Source organism: Megalops cyprinoides, chromosome 4 (assembly GCF_013368585.1).
Source record: "Megalops cyprinoides isolate fMegCyp1 chromosome 4, fMegCyp1.pri, whole genome shotgun sequence".
In the NCBI taxonomy this organism is placed as follows: domain Eukaryota; kingdom Metazoa; phylum Chordata; class Actinopteri; order Elopiformes; family Megalopidae; genus Megalops; species Megalops cyprinoides.
The window spans coordinates 27628768-27643968 of record NC_050586.1 but is presented as its reverse complement, the minus strand read 5'-3'; the positions used below and the strand labels follow the sequence as shown (position 1 = coordinate 27643968).

At 44.5% G+C, this 15201-nt stretch overlaps 1 protein-coding gene across 1 annotated transcript in view; it reads left to right on the top strand.

Annotated features, from left to right (window-relative positions):
* The window catches only part of ipo11 (importin 11), a 157004-nt gene that overhangs the window by 112267 nt on the left and 29536 nt on the right, over positions 1–15201 (top strand). The window contains exons 28-29 of the mRNA XM_036527298.1: positions 6033–6128; positions 7360–7444. Coding sequence (XP_036383191.1) covers positions 6033–6128; positions 7360–7444 — 181 coding nt within the window. The remainder of the gene's footprint in view (positions 1–6032; positions 6129–7359; positions 7445–15201) is intronic.

Here is a 15201-nt window from a genome sequence, read left to right as displayed (position 1 = left end):
TGATCCAGAGAGAGCAAAGTCTATTTCGCTTTCTCTCCATCTGTTAATTGATAGACATTTTTCTTTATGTGGATGGTTTGGAAGGGAAATCTAATGTTCAAGGTCACTGCTTATCCTTTGGTCTAATGTACACATTTGCTTTAATGTTTCTGATGAAGCCAAACTCTGACATCCCCCAGTGACTCAAAGAAAAATATTTTTACAAGAGTCAGGCTTTGACAGAGTCAGGTAATGCATACTAATGAAGTAAGAACTTATTCGGGGTGGTTCAAAGTAGGGTTGCATTTTGATTCTTTGATACCCTCTCTTGTGCGTGTCTTTTTGTGTTGACAGTTTTTCATGCTTTAATTTGACGTAATTGTAGGCGCTCACGGAGGCTTATGTTCTGTGTATGTTGTTTTTTGATGATTTTCGCGGCGGTTGAGTACTGTGGACTTTTGTGTGCGCAGTGCGTTGGCCCTATTAGAGTTAGGCGTTGCTGAATATTCATAAGTGCGAATTGTGCTAGCTTTTATCCGGCTCACTGTGGCAGGGACACAGGTGGCTGGCGAGGATCTGAAATGAAGACTTTGCCAGACAATGGCCACTCCTCCCTCCTGAATTCCAGTGGCTGTTACGCAGGAGAGCGCGCCGGTGTTTGTTCCAGATTCTCATGCAAATCGGGGGTCGGGGGTCGGGGGTGGGGGGGGGTGGGGCATGATGTATCACTGGCCTTAGAAGAGGGTCCCAGCCATGCACTGTGCTAGAAAGCTCCAGATCTTTTGCGGAAAGTGTTTGTTAGTATTAACGGGTGAAAAGGTCTCTGAATCTGCCTGCATGTACCCAAAGATCATTCCTTGTAGCTTTTTTCCTTGAATTGTTGGCAAGGGCAGTCTGTGTGAAGGGGTTAAAAGTGGACTGAGGTTGCAGGTTTGAACTGTGTGGCACTGCTGTGGTCCCTCCTTTGCCCTCCAGCTGTGCAAATAAGGTGGAGAATGTATGATGCGATATTCTGAGCATTTTGTTAGAAGCCCTGGATAGAGACATCTGGTGAGCCAGGAACACTGTGTAAACATGGGCTAACATGAGCTTCTGGGGAGGCTCATCCCTGGGTTTACTGTAATATGCAGTTTTGGTTTAATGTGCTTTGGATTGAACCACATCCCACCTGTCACATTTAACAGTAACGGTGTTCTGTATATTGTATAAGTAAAATGAATATTTAAGACCTCCCTCTGTAGATAAGTGACAGGTCTGTCAAATTTCTTTCATTGTTTAATCTAAAAAGGAAAATAAAGAACGTCAGTGATTAAAAACAGTAAAAATAACATTACAGTATGATGCCAGATGGAAAAGTTAGACAGTTGGGCTCAATTAGATCTACGCGTGTCTGAAAGGGTGCCTTGTATTTGCCTTTGGATGAAGCTCTATATCATCTGGCGTCACAGTCGACATTTAATTCAGTATCATCCAAACAGGTCTTCAAAAGGGGGTGGGGATACAGCAGTTTTTTTCTGTGTTAACCACACCTGTCGCTGTGTGCAGGTAGCTCACTTGTCTCCGATGCAGGCAGGTACTATATCTGTCTCTGTGCGGTAACCTGGCCTGTGTCTCTGTGCCGCTGTCTGCGTGCTGTAACAGTTGTTGTGCTCAGTCGTGAGGAGTGAACGCTTATTTTGGTGGAGTGCGTGCTCTGGTTGTAACGACCTAGTTTTTCACGGCTGGAAACAAAGGTAGTGACAGTTTATGAAACCGATTATGGCAATTCTCGTGCTGGTAAAAGGACAAAAATTGCTTTCCTCCTTATCTGAGTCTGCTTTATTGGATTTTTATTTGTTACTGTTTATTCTAAAAAGTTTGGACATATATGTATTTGCAATCAGACAGGCAGTGTTTGGGTAGAATGTGAATGCAGCAGATTATCGAATATACCAAATAAAAAGGCGCTCATTTTTTATCCGAAATGATTCAGCGGGGGGGTTTGAGAGCACACATCTCCACGGGAACCTGCTGTGGGAGCTCAGACTGAAGCGCCTGTTTATGACAGAGGGCAGAAAAAAAATTAATAAGCAGGGTCTCATACAGAAACTTTATGGTTTCGATTATGGCTTGTTGTTAACGGCTTTCCAAAGCAGCCACATTAATTTGCGGGGAGATCTATATTTTAAAAAAGCCCTCAGAAAGGCGATCAAGTTTATCTCTGGGCTGGGTGTTGAAGTGAAACGGCGCCATCTCTGGTCTTGGCCTTCAACTCGATTTCTTCAGCAAGAGGGAGTGGAGGACTCCTGAAGTCATACCCTCCCCGCTCACCACAGCTGTGCCAGTGGAACTTCACACCTCCTAAATCTTATTGACCATTCTGACGCTTGCATCTTATTCATTGCAGGAGAGTTGACAGGGGGTGAAACCTTCCGGCTGAGGTAATGAAGTTGGTTGCAAACTTTGTGATCCGCTTCGATGCGCCTTTGCGTCCTGCCGGCTCCGGGGTTAATTGAATCTGAAAGCAGCTGGGCACAGCAGGTTTGCTCGGCTTTTCTCTCTCCGAGTGAGTCAAAGAACTAACTCTGCCTGAAACAAGAGCAGTTTAGGGCACACGGGTGCAGTGTGTCCTCAACACCTGTATCCAGCCACAGGGGCACGGAGCGATCAAAGAGCCGCTGATCAAAGGTGTTTGTGTGTGTTCCTGAGCGTGCCCGGGGGGTATCGCAGCACCTTGCTTCCAAGGGCGCGCTTCCTGCCAGAACTTGGAACCCCCAGTCAAGGGACAGTTATTATGTCAATGCAGAATCTTTTGTTCTGACACTTCTGTGCTCAAGCAAGAAAAGTTTAACGCCAGGCAGTGATGCACTGATGTCTTCTTTTTACTGCTGAGGAGCTTATTTGATTTGTGTGTGTGTGTGTGTGTGTGTGTGTGTGTTGAAAACTGGCATGCCGCTAACGGTTATTTCCCATAGTAAAAGCCACATGTTGCAATGGAATGGAGTGTGCACTCATTGGAGGACATCAGCTGAGCGACTCTCAGGCGGCTGACGAGTTACAGGGTGTTTGAGAGCGGTGAGACGAGGAAACCCTGGCTGACCTGTCCGCCCCTAATGCTGGCAGAACAAACTCCTTGCCTACTAAGCCAATCGGGGCCCCCGGATTTGTGTGTTTATGTCAGACATTACTCATGGTGGCATGTGTCTGTCCTGACCCCTGTGGTCCCGCCCCCCGTGTGACCCTCCCCCCCATGTGACCCTCCCCTGCTCTTCCCTCCTTGCCATTTTTTCATTTCCCCTGTGAAACTTTTACCCTCTTGTTGGTTTGTAGTGATGGGAAAGTGAGGCTTCACAAATCATAACACTGACTTGAACCAGTTAAAAGGCTTTGCCCTCTGTTGCAAAATGCTGTGATTGGTTAAAATCAGCATGTCACTGATAGTTCATGATCATCACTAGCTCTTGTGCGTGTCCTGTAGTGGGCTGCCCCGCTCCCATTCCAGGGGCTGGATTTTGAGGAGCTCAGCTGATTGGCCTGCGGAGAGCAATTGTGTGTGAGTGATGAGCTGGGGTTTACTGCTACCTGCGCCCCAGGGCTGCCTTAACAGTTTTATTTTCCACCTGCACATCGATCCTCCGTTCGTCTCCGGCTGTAAACAGACGTCACTCTCTCGACCGCCCGTTTGTCGCGCCTGCTCAGGTCTGGCTCTGGCGGTTCCTTTTTTTTTTTTGGCAAAGTTCATTAGACGCGACAGCGTTCCGCGGAGGGCGCGGTGCCACACTTTTCATCTCCGGCTCAGCGCTCCACGCCGCACGGCACGCAGATCCGTCCGGCGAGCAACATCTGCTCTGCTCTGCCAAACCGCCGAGCCAGAGTGCTCCCGGAGCACGCCACCACCACCCCCCCCCCCACGTCCTACAGAAACAAACTCTCGCTCCCTGCATCTGTCAGCCTCGCGGTGTGTGTGTCTGAGTGGATATGCTTTTTGCCAGCATGTGTGCTTTCTTTTCAACTGTATGATGTGCTGTTTTTTTGTAATAGCATCACTTTATATTAAATTGACCTTACATCAGCATATAATTGCATTAGGAATGAACGTGTAACTACACATTGTTATGTAAAAGCAACAGTCACTCATGGGGGAAGTAACAACGATACGTTTCAGCTATGATAACAGCATTGTTACATTGGTATAAGGTCACCTTAACATTTTTCCAATCTTTGCGCCATTCTTTATTCAAGTCAATCAATCAATAAATCTTTTTTTGAAAAGCAGTTATCACACTCAGTGGCGTTCATACTAGATCCAGGCAGGAAACAGAGTTAGTTAAAGGAGCTTCATTAGGGAGATCAGAATACGAGAAAAGGATGGATTGCAGTGCAGTGTAGCAGCAGACAGAGTCACATGCATACTGTTATTTAGTGAAAGTACTCCCTTTTTGGCTTGCAGCGATTGGCAGTCACCCGAATTTGACATTATTGAATCAGTCCAACCAGTGAAAGCCAGGACTTCCTAAATGAAGCTGAAGTGATCAGATCTGTGAAAGAGTTCTGGGCGAGATTGAACCGAGCCCAGGTCTGTGAGGGATTTGTGGGTGAAGCTAAATTGCAGGAATGAGTGGGCACCAAGATGCTTGCCACACACAAACCCTCATAAAACCCAGAACACGCTCAAACACCTGATTTTATTTCAGATTTGAAAATGTGACATGAGGATGGGCAAGAGACAATGCTGTTTGCAAGTGGAGAAGAACCCATCCTAGCTTATCCTGGGGCACACCCAGATTTCTGCTTTTTTATTATTTTTGAAGTCTCGCTGGGCTTAACAGCGCGGTAGGTAGACATGGCGCAGTTCACACGGAGAGACGCAGTTGATGGCGGGAGTGGTGCTGTCATGGCCATATGCCTTCCACAGCTCAGCCAGTCATGCAGGTCTCCCCAGCCCAGGAGCTCTCTACTCCTTATGATTAATGGTGGTGGTGTTGTCATTGTCATCGTTGTCATCGTTACTGTTGTTGTTAATATAACAACACTACATAATTATTACTGTTATTATTTGGAATTCCGTTTTGATTGCTGAGGCTTTAGATTGTCACACTGGAACTGAATATGAGCTTGATAAAAATGAGGGCTCTGTTGCTCAGATTGTGCAGTGGCAGTTGCGTTGGTGTTGCAAATGGCACTGTCTTTGTGCTGCTCTTTTTGATTGTTATTCAGCACAAAGACTTTGCTTCTAGGCTCTGCTCCAGGTTGAGTTTACTCCCTACTGGTTCTTGGATGGTAGGCCGGGCAGCGGTGTGGTGTGCCGGAGGGAGGTAGCGTCTACAAGGTAGCTTATTGAAGGTTGCTCCTTTGATTCCCTGATGGGGCACTGCTGTTATACTCTTGGGTAAGGTATTTAACCCGGATTACCCTATTGAATATGCAGCTGTGTAAATGGATAACATGTCAAATTGTTACCGTGTAAGTTGCTCGGGAGAAGAAGAAACCGTAACGTAATGAGACCTCCTGGGAAAGCCATGCTGCTGATTGAAGTGCTGTTGGGCCAGAAGGGGGCAGTAATCCAGGCAGAAGCAGAAGACCAATGCTCCTGTTTGTGTGTGCGTGTGCATACATATGTTTCTGTGTGTGTGTGTGTGTGTGTCTGTGTGTGTGTGTGTGTGTGTGTGTGTGTGTGTCTATCTTCATGTGTGTGCGTGTGCGTGTGCATGTGCGTACTGTAGAAGGAGGTGATGGAAAACCACCATGATGAATCTTAAGAATAATGGTACTTTTGATGAGAGGGGTGTCACTTTAAAAGCTTGCTAACATTCCCCAGCATCATGTTACACCCAGGTGGGGTTAAATCCACATCCTTCAGGAGAGAGGATAATGCTTTACAGCCTCCAGCACTGGAGGGCAGCCTCCATCCCCAGGGAATATCATTTAAAAGGTGTCAACAGTGCGGCCTGCTGTAGATGTGCATGTTCCCTTTTGCGCTGTGCAGCCGTTTCCTGGAGCTGATACATCTGAGGGTGCACTGAAGCACTTTCCACTCTTTTATGTTTATTTTTGTTTTCTTGTCTTGTTCGCAGCGTGATCCAGGATAAGTTCTGTGGCATCATCAACATCTGCGTGGAGGCCTTGCACGACGTGATGACAGAGGACCCAGACTCAGGGACGTTCAAAGAGTGAGTTCAGCTCCCACAGAGAGCTCCACCTCCCTGCGACCAGGCGGGGAGCCGGTGACTAATGGCCCAGAAAAGACCGGAAAAAATAACAAACAGTTTCATGTAGCACATTTTTCTCAGTGACCGATGTGCCGGGCTGCTGTGGTGCGGAATTCACACTTGGAGAGAAAAAAAAAAAAAAATGGACCGGAATGTTTTTTTAAAAATGGCTTTTTTTTCTCCGGTTGAATATTTCTTCATTTATTTTTCTACCCAATCCAAGTGTGAAATTTATTGCCACATCATTCCCTCAGCTTTAAAGGTTGCCTTTAATTGGTTGTGTGTGGCTGGGTGTACGTGGGGAGATGACGTTAATGAAAATGGAAAAAAAAAATGATTCCTGCCATTTAAAATATTATGAACAAGTGCAGCAGTGCGAGGAAGGTTTTCACTTGCTAGAATAAATACTGTGTGCTATGGGAGCAGGGTTTCCTAACAAAGAACTTACAACAGAAGCACAAAGCAGTGTACTTAAGGGTGGAGTAGATTTAAATGTAGCTGGGCTACCATACTGCAGGCAGGTGGAGTAGATGTCTATGTAGCAGGACAATCATATTTCAGGCAGGTAGAGTGGATCCCCATGTAGCTGAGCTATGATATTGCAGGCAGGTGAATTAGATCTCTGTTTAGCTGGGCTATCATATTGCGAGTGAGCGGCGGAGATTTTCATGTGTCTGTGGTGACTTCGAGTGGTGCCATGCCCCCGGGCTTCTCCATTTGTTAGGCCGTCCATCATGTTTGTAAAAAATGAAATATTGATTCAGCTCACTGTCATAAATCACAAGCTTGAATGGATTAGCAGCGGTGTGAATGCACATATGTGACTGTGTGCGCACCTTATGTCTGGAGATAAATGCACATTGTGTGCGTGCGCATGTTTGTGTATGTGCCAATGCATGCACGTGTGAGAGAGTATGTCTGTGCATTCTAAGAGTGTGTATGGCTTTGTTTGTGAGAGGTGGTGTCAGGTGTTTGTGTCTGCTTCTGTGTTTGTGTGTGAGAGTGTGTGTGGTTGAGAGAGTGCATGTATTTGTGTGAGAGCATGTTCATGTATTTATGTGTGTGAGAGAGTATGTGTATGTATGTGTATGTGTGTGAGAGAGAGAGAGAGAGAGAGAACGTGCATGTGCTCATTTATATGTGCATGCGTTCGCACATCGTTGCACATGTTCACGGCGTGTCCTCCTCCTAGTTGCATGCTGATGTCCAGCCTGGAGGAGCCGAAGCTGACAGACGATGAGGAACCTCCTACGGAGCAGGACAAGAGGAAGAAGCTGGTGAGTCAAACAGGTCATGTTCTCCATTCACTGGTCACTGAGGCCTTTCAAAGGGCACCCCGAGCTCATGAGTCGTATCTGCGCCGGAGACCCTGGCAGTTTGTCTAAACTGAAGTCTGTAAATGTTTCTGTGAATTTCAGGGTGTCAGATTCACATGTTCTGGAGAAAATAAAATTAAGGCATTGTGGTTCATTTTGGGGGTGGGTTTGATGTTCAGTGTATATATGCAACTAGTTTGAGTAGCAAAAAAGCAGCCATAAAGAAGACTGCCATAAGAGGGAACACAGCAGTGACGTTTTGAAGTGTTCCCCTGGCTGTCCAAGTCCAAGAGCAGCAGCAGTGTCAGGACTGGCAGGTTATCATTCATTTTGACGTTCAAGCTCTTTGTCTTAGAGGATCTCACCTGCACCCCTCTTACGCTCAACATGTCTTCTGAAAAGAATGAATGGGTTGGGATCTCTACAGAGCAAGGGAAGAGAACTGTGCTGGCTTCACATGGACGTCCTTTGGGACTAGTTCAGAACCTGTGTGTGTTTAGCATTGACATTAAGTGGATGAATAATTTGATGTAACTGCTGGCATTTTACCCCTGCTACAGTGGGTTATCCTCAGAGTAACTACCTGTAGTGTATGCACCAGCATTGCCTGACAGGCCTGACCTTTTCCCCAGAGAGCGCAGGTGGCTGACAGCTCTGCGACCGGGCACTCCTGCACCATCCTGGTTTGTCCCTCTTTCTCAGCTCCAGGTGGAACACCTTCAAAAACATGCTTTGTCAGAGGTCGCAGACCCTCGTCCGCTCACCTCACCTCCAAAGTGCCATTTCGCTGTACCTCGCTGTTCAACTGCGTCTTGCGGTAAAAACATCCGTTTGCGGTAAAAACAAGCTGCGTGACCAAATGCCCCTAGAGCACGGCTATTGCTCTTCTACATTAAGCACCACTGTGTTGTAGGTCATGTATACTTGGTAGCTTGTACGTATTTGTAAATTTGGTAGCAGCCATTGCTGAAAGTACACATGTGATTATGCAGTCAGGATACTAATGTCCTGTCAACTTCTTAATGTACTTTATGTTTATGACTTCATTTAGTTCTCAGCACCTCACAGTAAAAATGTGCTTACCTGGCTATATAGCACTACTATAATGCACCCAACAGGGCCTCTGTTGATAAAATTCCATTAAGTTAAATTTCTACCCTAAGTTATCTTGCTTACACTTGCTAGGTTTCTGCTTTTACAGCTTTGCAAGCTAACTAGCAACCTGACTTGATGATCAAAGGATTTAAGCCATTCCTAGTCTATAGTGCTGACCCAATCAGAATAAAGTAAAAATATGAGCAGCAAAATTCCTTGAGTGCCTTTGGCATGGACGTATCAATTCAGTCTCGTGCTCCGTGCAGCTCTGAGCTCATGTTTCTCCAGGACACCATGATGTAGGAACTAGAGGCGTGCTGAGAGAGCCTTGCTACTGAAGCTAATATTCAACAGCCACTCACAAGAGCGCCCAAGAAGGAACCTAGCACCACGCTGCCCTACACAGCACAGTCAAGTGGTTCATTTACTGAGGGCAGATTGAGGCTTCACAAACCCCAGTATAAGTTGGGCTGCAAGTCAGTGATAGCACATAGTGGCTCCTCTCCTTTTGACTGGCAGTGGGTGACAGCTGTTGTTTCGTTGTGTGAGTCGGATAGGGATTTTAAGATTAAAATAAGATGGCGGTTCATTGCACATCGAATGTATAGCGTTTGATCTTATGTTACGGTGTGCATCAAGGAAGGAGGGAATGTCAGAGCAGACACTTAAGCCATTTCACACACAGGCTTTAGTCATAAGTAAATACATTTAAATAAATACATTTTGTATTGAAGTAGTGTATGATTTAACACAAACTGTTCTGTATAGGATTACAATGTGTTTTTTTTTTATTATTTACACAGTGGCTAGAACCCAACCACGCATGGCACAGGGTTTTGTCCTTAAAATGGCCAAAGTGGGTAGGCGGATACCGTGACGCAAATCACAGATTTTTTGTTCATGCCATTTACATCCAGCCATATGAGTTTGTATAGATGCTTTCAAACTCTACAAAGGCAATGGAAGTTTACGTCACACATCTTCTTTACTCGTTTCACCGCAAGGTACGCTGGTCTCCTCCCCCAGACTGACAGGTTGTATTGTTTCTGGTTGCGTTTTTGGCTTTCTGACGCTCATCCTGCAGTGGGAAGGGCTTGGACGTTCGCGATGGGTAGAGGATTTGTCATGCCTCTTGTCTGCGGTGCCACTGTTGAAATCTGCTGGGCCCTGCTGTACTCTGCACTGGCACAGTATTGCTGGCGTGGGCAAAAAAGCTGAGCATTTCATCCAGAGTCCTGCTGGTATCTACCCCGGCTAATTGGATTTTCTGGTGTTTAAGTCATCGGTGCTGTGAGGCGATTGTTTTTGGTTTATGTTATTTTCTTTGGGGGGGGTTACATTTTGCCTCTCAAAATAGTACAAAAAATATACAGATATTTAGTTTCAGTTGTGGAGCCCTTTCCTTCAGCTAATTTGGTTACTGTCACCATACTAGTTTGAAATGTTAAGGACTTTTTGTTTTGTTTTTCTATGACACCAAGTAGGGGAAAATGAAATCAAATTTTTGTAGTCTGCCAAGTAACCAAAATTAAATGCTCCATTGTACTTGAGTATATTTAACTGTTTTATATGTTCATTAAGACCATTAATGCATGTTTTAAAAAAAGTTTTGGAACACCCCAATGAAAAAAAAATTAATTTGTTGAAATACTGTTAGTTGTTAGGTACAGTATCAGCCAGTTTTCTAACAAAATGAAAAATAAACCGCAGATAAACATTCGCTACTGTAAAATATTTGTACATAATCAGTCTCAGTTGTATTTGTCGAATCCAGAAGTATATCGCTGCATGTACAAAAAGTCCAAACATAGTGTAAACAACACAAGACTAAACATTGCATTATTTCAGAATCACAGAAGTGATAGGTAGCTATTCCAGACATTTTTAAAAAGGAATTACTTTTTACTGTATGATTCAATAGCTTCCTGTAACTACGCTGGATATTGGAGTGAAGATGAGTCCTGTTGCATTGCTACCACCTACCGCTGCAAAGAGACAGTGCAGTTAGCAGCTGGGAGTGAAGCATCATGGTCTGTGAGACTACCCACACAGACATGCACGAACCACATACACAATGTTACATAATGAAAGAACTGTTAAAAGGGTTTACCCTGTATTTAAAAGAATAATAGTAGTAGTAATAATAATAAATACATCTTTGATCCACAGCCCAGAACATTTTCTGTGTTATGCTATCTTAAAGACAGTGAGGTTAATAAAGTGCAAGTGGTTTCCCGAAACCTGGCATTAAGAGATTTGGGTTTTTAATGAGGCAGTAATTAATGCCAAGTGTGTACACACACTCCGAAACAGCCTTTACCACTGCCATTAAATCAGTGGAACCTTGCAAAGGTCAGGTCCCTTCAGGGAACACAACTTCTGCAACATTATAATACTTCTTCGACAGCTTACCTATATGTTTTTCTTCTACAGTTGCAGACAACAGCAATAAGTCCTCTGTGAATAATTCATATCCATAGCGCATTGATTTATTTTTTAAAGTATACTTTTCCTCTGTCATCAATAATGTAGAAGTCAATTCAGAATTAATAAGGGCTTTGGAGCTTTTTGTTCTGTGGCAGTTTGAAGCCAGCGAAGGAACTTGTAATGAGCGCACAGCTGTGCTTTAACCCTGTTTTGAGCTTTCTAATGGTATCTTATTATGTAACACTGTCATTGGTTAATCCCAGCACACATTCATAAGTAATTCATATGTTGTACACAACGGGGATATAGCTGTAGCATAAACATGATTGAAGAGTGCTCATTAAAAAAATGATGTTAAAGTAGATGGTGTTGTGTCTGTTGGTGCATTGCTGGAATGCGGGCACTGTGGTTTTTAATCACTTTGATAATTTGGTAGCTGAGATCTTCTAAATCCTGTAAGAAAGAGATCTGACAGAGTGCAGAGGGTAACTTTTTTGTTTTGCCATTTAGAACTGCAGTGGTGTCCTGTGACCAAATGAGATGGTGACCTACCTGAGCTGAGCAGGAAATAGAGTTACCAGTGTCCCCATATCAACAGTGCCTGCATAGAGCAGGTTTCAAAACTTTAAACAGGCTAATTGAAAGGGAAGTCTTAGTGTCACACCCCAACTTAAAAAGTGGTGCTGTGATTGTTCCAGTTGTGCTGCCTGAATTTGAGGCCTGCTATGAGGTCTAATGGAGATCTTTCTGTCAGATGTGTTTTACGCTTTCTCTCAGAAAAAAGAGATTTGAGTCTCAGTGGGACCACCTGATTAAATAATGGATAACTGTTCTAAATGAGGGCTCAGCAGGGAATATTAGAAGTGCCATAAAATCTTTTTTCTGTTGTGCTGACTGGCACAGAAGCGGGACTTAAAGGCTTTGCTGTGTGCTGCTCTGCCGGTGGGGGTCTGCGTGGCTCCAGACCTGCAGGTTTGTGTTTCCCCCTGGGAGGTCATCCATGGGGAGACTGTGAGTGCCAGAGTGGTGCAAATGAAAAAGTGTCAGGAAACAGGAGCAGGTTATTATATGAAACACACACCACAAACAGATGTGTGCACACAAAACAGGTGTACGCACAGAGGCTGACACCCACAGAAAACACACACACTGGCACACGCGCACACACTCACACACATACACACACGCACGCACGCACACACTCACTGGCATACACACAGAAATATTAAAGCCAGATGGCTGTGGCAGGAGGAAAACCAGCCTGTCCAATCTCATCAGCGAGTGCTTGTTGGGTTTAGTTTTGCTGTTTTGCCGTTATTTTTATTTTTGTAAAAGTTTGAAAGCACATTGAGTGGAAAAGAGCAATGAGCATTGATGTGGTGCGGAATGAAAGAAGCACAACAAAAGAGTATGGTCCAGATACTCAGAGCAAGGTCCAACCAATCGAAAGAGAGAAAGACCTGAAGAGGTAGAATGTGGGAGATGAATTGAACGTGAAATCTGTTCAGACAGGTGATGGAAGAGAATTCATTGAGAACAAGCGGCCAGTACCTTGACATCGATTTAACATTTTGTGTTTTTATACAGGTATACTTAAATTTGTTTGATTTGTTTGTTTTGGCTTTTTCAGGCAAGCACATTATCTGAACTGTGTTGTTCTGGGGATTGCTATTCCAATACACAAAACAGAGAAACGACTCAAGTGTGACAAAATAGCTTGAAGTGCTTTAACTAAATGTATCAGTAAATAAACTATCCATTTCAATAAGCCTTCTGTCTTAAAAACTGGTGCTGTGCCAGATGCTGGAGTTCTTGAAGTTCTGAGAGTTTTTTCTTTTTCTTTTTCTTTTTTTTTTGAAAGTGTAGTGTATTTGAGGACTACAGGTGCCCAGTGCCCACTCTAGATTCCTGTATGTCTGTGTAGTTTCTGCCTTGAGTTCTGTTACACAGCTTGGTCACAATTGTTTCCTCATTTTTTCACTTTTATAGCTTCTTGCACAGGTTCCAGCAGCTGCCCTCTATATAAACCCATGAGGAGCCCAAGTGTGTTTTAGTAGTTGGCCAAGTTCATTTTGTGACAGAAACATGTTTCGTTTGAATATTAATGACAAGAAAGGACAAGCTGAGGAAATTGTCATGAATAGTTATGTGTCAAACAAAAAAGAAATGTATAAACACCCACACACACACACACACACACACACCTGCCCTGCCATTTCCCTCCAGCTGACCACAACTTTCTACAACAGTCTTACTTACCTGCTCTAATGCATTGGTGTTGCTGTATGATGTTTAGGTCTTGGCCCCCTGTGGACGTTAAAGATCTCGTAGTGATTATAGAAATGTATAGCAGTGGTGACAGTGGATCCTGGCAAAGCTCCGAATCTGGCACCCTCAGCCTGGCCGCATGCTGTAATTATTGGTGCATTTGATTGGCGGAAGTTAACCCCTGCCTCACCTCATTAGCTGATGTGTCGTTGCCCTTAATGACTGCATTAAGTCACCCCGGGTAGTGGCTGACACGAGCTTCTTACTGCTCTCTCTGGATCTTTCTCACTTTCTCCTGCCCTCTTTCTCTCTCCCTCCTTCTCCCTCTTCCTTCATACTTCCTCTGTTGGTCTCTCCCTGCCTCCCTCCCTACTCCCTCTCTTTCTTTTCTGTCTTCCGCTTACATATTTCAGTACCTACCCATACACACAAGAAAATGAAATGAAAAAATATCACCAATAGCCTTGTAACCAGGAGAGTCCAGGTTCCTGTCCTGGGATTAACACTGATGTCTTGTAAGATGTACTGCACCTAAGTTGCCTCTATAAGATACCTGGCTGTATATATTGACAACTTGTAAAATGTAAACTATGGAAAACGCCCTTCTTGAGGGAATTAAATAAATGGTTGGCATTGCAGAACTGGGAGATAAACACAACACACCTATGAAAGTAGATTATGACTCTGGTTCTGTTGGTGGTTGTGTGTATAATTCTGCTCACGTGATCATTCCACAGTTTAGGATTCAGAGAGAGGATGCTTGAGATCTTTGAGTGCAGGCCAGTCTGCCTGCCTAACCAGTCCACTGAGGATAACAGCAAAACATGCGGGATTTAAGAAGTGGGTTTTCACGTGAGCTCTCCTCCTCAGTTTCTCTCTTTTGTAACTCAAGGGCTCTCCCGTGGGCTTACTTTTTCCCCTCTTGAAACTCCATTAGCACGGGGCGGGAATGTCAGAGTGGTTTTGTGCCGGCCTCGTACAGTGATTAGCGAACCCCGTGTTTGTGTGTTGAAGGAGACGCTCTGCTCCTCCCGGCCCTGCAAGCCACACCCCTGCTGTCTCCTGCTGTGCAGCACCTCCTGTTCTTGATCTGAAGGCCTTTGAAGGTCTAGTCTCGATGGTATCACTCGTTTGTGTTCTTTGGGTGCTTAGCTGGCACAAACAAACTAGTGAAAAATATGAAGGCGAGGACCTGCATTCTACCGCAGTTGCTTAAAACACCCAAAGTCCAATCTCAATGCAAAAAACGTTTTCTCAGATACACTCAGGTTTATTCAGCATCCTCGGGTTTATTAAATATACTCAGGATAATTCCAGTTGTTGTGGGAGAGCAGGTGTCTTTTCCTTTGGACTCGTTACCTGATACATTTCGGGCACACACACCCCAAAGGGGATTACATGAACCACAAAAAACTGGGCACTTTCTGCTCTGTGGACAGACTGAACCTTGAGACAGCAAGAGGGGTGGTGATACCATTATTATTCATTGTTTTTGTGGACACTCTCGCCCTCTCTGGCGTATTGCATTTTGCTTTGTTTGCTTGAAACACAGAAATAATTACCAAAGCAGTTCAGGTCAAGCACCCTGTTGAAAGGTATAACATCAATGGTCCACCCAGGAACTGAACCAGTGACTGTCTGCTGTAAAGGGCAGAGGTCTAGCCACTGAAACATGTACTTATTGCCCCTCTCCCATTCAACACCAATTAAGCACAAAAGATAAAATACAAAGCAAGACCAACCAGAAAGCTACAGCCATCCAAGCACCTCATTTTCATGGAGGCTAAGAAAAAGCTTCTGTTCATTGCCCTTGTGATAGTCCAGAATACTACCTCAAACAAGCCCATTACTCAAGGTCAGGTTAGCAAGTGGGTTTGTCCGATCTCGTTTGTTCTGATGTTTTTTTGTTTGATGTGTGTACGTGGGGT